Genomic DNA, 1,408 nt, shown 5'->3' on the forward strand with positions numbered 1-1,408 from the left:
ATTTGTGTCCCTTTTTGTGTCAGCGTGTTTGTAATTTCTTATAATGACACTTGCTGCTGCTTTAATAAAACAAAAGGCATATATGCACATTTTACACATATACAGTGGTGTGAAAAGGTTTTTACCCCCTTCCTGTTTTTTTTATTTTTTGCATATTTGTCACACTTAAAAGACTCAGATCATCAAACTAATTTTAATATTACACAAAGATAATGCAAGTAAATACAAAATGTAGTTTTTAAATGATGATTTCATTTATTAAGGGAAAAAAGATCCCCCCTCCTGTTTTTATGGGGGATGAGAGAAAGGGAAGAAGGCATAGCCAGGGTGTGTTCAGTTGTGTGTTAGACACTGGAAGCGGTTTTTGAAGTACAAGAGGCCATTTTTGGTGTGTGTCGCATCAGATGAAGCAGGAGGGTAGCGGAACTTTGCGTAAGTTTTGTCGCTTTCCGACTCGCCCCATGGCAGCTTGATTTTGGTGGCGTGGTTCACTATGACATCATCACATGACCCAACATGCAGGGAGCCGAGTCCATCGATAAAAAACTCTGTAAAACAAAATATAGAAATGAGGAAATTTGTGTCCCTTTTTGTGTCAGCGTGTTTGTAATTTCTTATAATGACACTTGCTGCTGCTTTAATAAAGCAAAAGGCATATATGCACATTTTACACATATACAGTGGTGTGAAAAGGTTTTTACCCCCTTCCTGTTTTTTTTATTTTTTGCATATTTGTCACACTTAAAAGACTCAGATCATCAAACTAATTTTAATATTACACAAAGATAATGCAAGTAAATACAAAATGTAGTTTTTAAATGATGATTTCATTTATTAAGGGAAAAAAGATCCCCCCTCCTGTTAAATCATGAAAGAACTGCAATTAACCACATTATTTTAGAAAGCTGAGTTAAATTTCACTAGCCACACGCAGGCCTGATTACTGCCAGACCTGTTGAATCAAGAAATCACTTAAATAGAACCTGTCTGACAAAGTGAAGCATGCTTAAAGAGCAACACATCATGCCGTGATCTAAAGAAATTCAAGAACAGATGAGAATCAAAACAGTCGACATGTATCAGTCTGGAAAGGATTATAAAGCCATTTCTAAGGCTTTGGGACTCCAGAGAACCATGGTCAGAGCCATTATCCACAAATTGAGAAAACTTGGAACAATGGTGAACCTTCCCAGGAGTTGCCGGCCAACCAAAATTACTCCAAGAGCACAACGACGACTCATCCAAGAAGTCATAAAAGAACCCAGAACAACATCTAAAGAACTGATGAGACAAAAGTTGAACTTTTTGGAAGGTGTGTGTCCCGTTACATCTGGCGTAAACCAACACAGCATTTCATAAAAAGAGCATCATACCAACAGTCAAACATGGTGGTGGTAGTGTGATGGTC

General features: G+C 37.5%; 1 protein-coding gene across 1 annotated transcript in view; it reads right to left on the minus strand.

The window, feature by feature from the left end:
* Window positions 1-297: 297 nt before the first annotated feature.
* Window positions 298-1,408, minus strand: part of LOC107582708 (beta-1,4 N-acetylgalactosaminyltransferase 1-like) — a 26,009-nt gene continuing 24,898 nt past the window's right edge. The window contains exon 12 of the mRNA XM_016268649.1: window positions 298-548. Coding sequence (XP_016124135.1) covers window positions 334-548 — 215 coding nt within the window. The 3' untranslated portion in view covers window positions 298-333. The remainder of the gene's footprint in view (window positions 549-1,408) is intronic.

Source organism: Sinocyclocheilus grahami, unplaced genomic scaffold (genome assembly GCF_001515645.1).
Source record: "Sinocyclocheilus grahami isolate Dianchi unplaced genomic scaffold, SAMN03320097.WGS_v1.1 scaffold47.1, whole genome shotgun sequence".
NCBI lineage: Eukaryota > Metazoa > Chordata > Actinopteri > Cypriniformes > Cyprinidae > Sinocyclocheilus > Sinocyclocheilus grahami.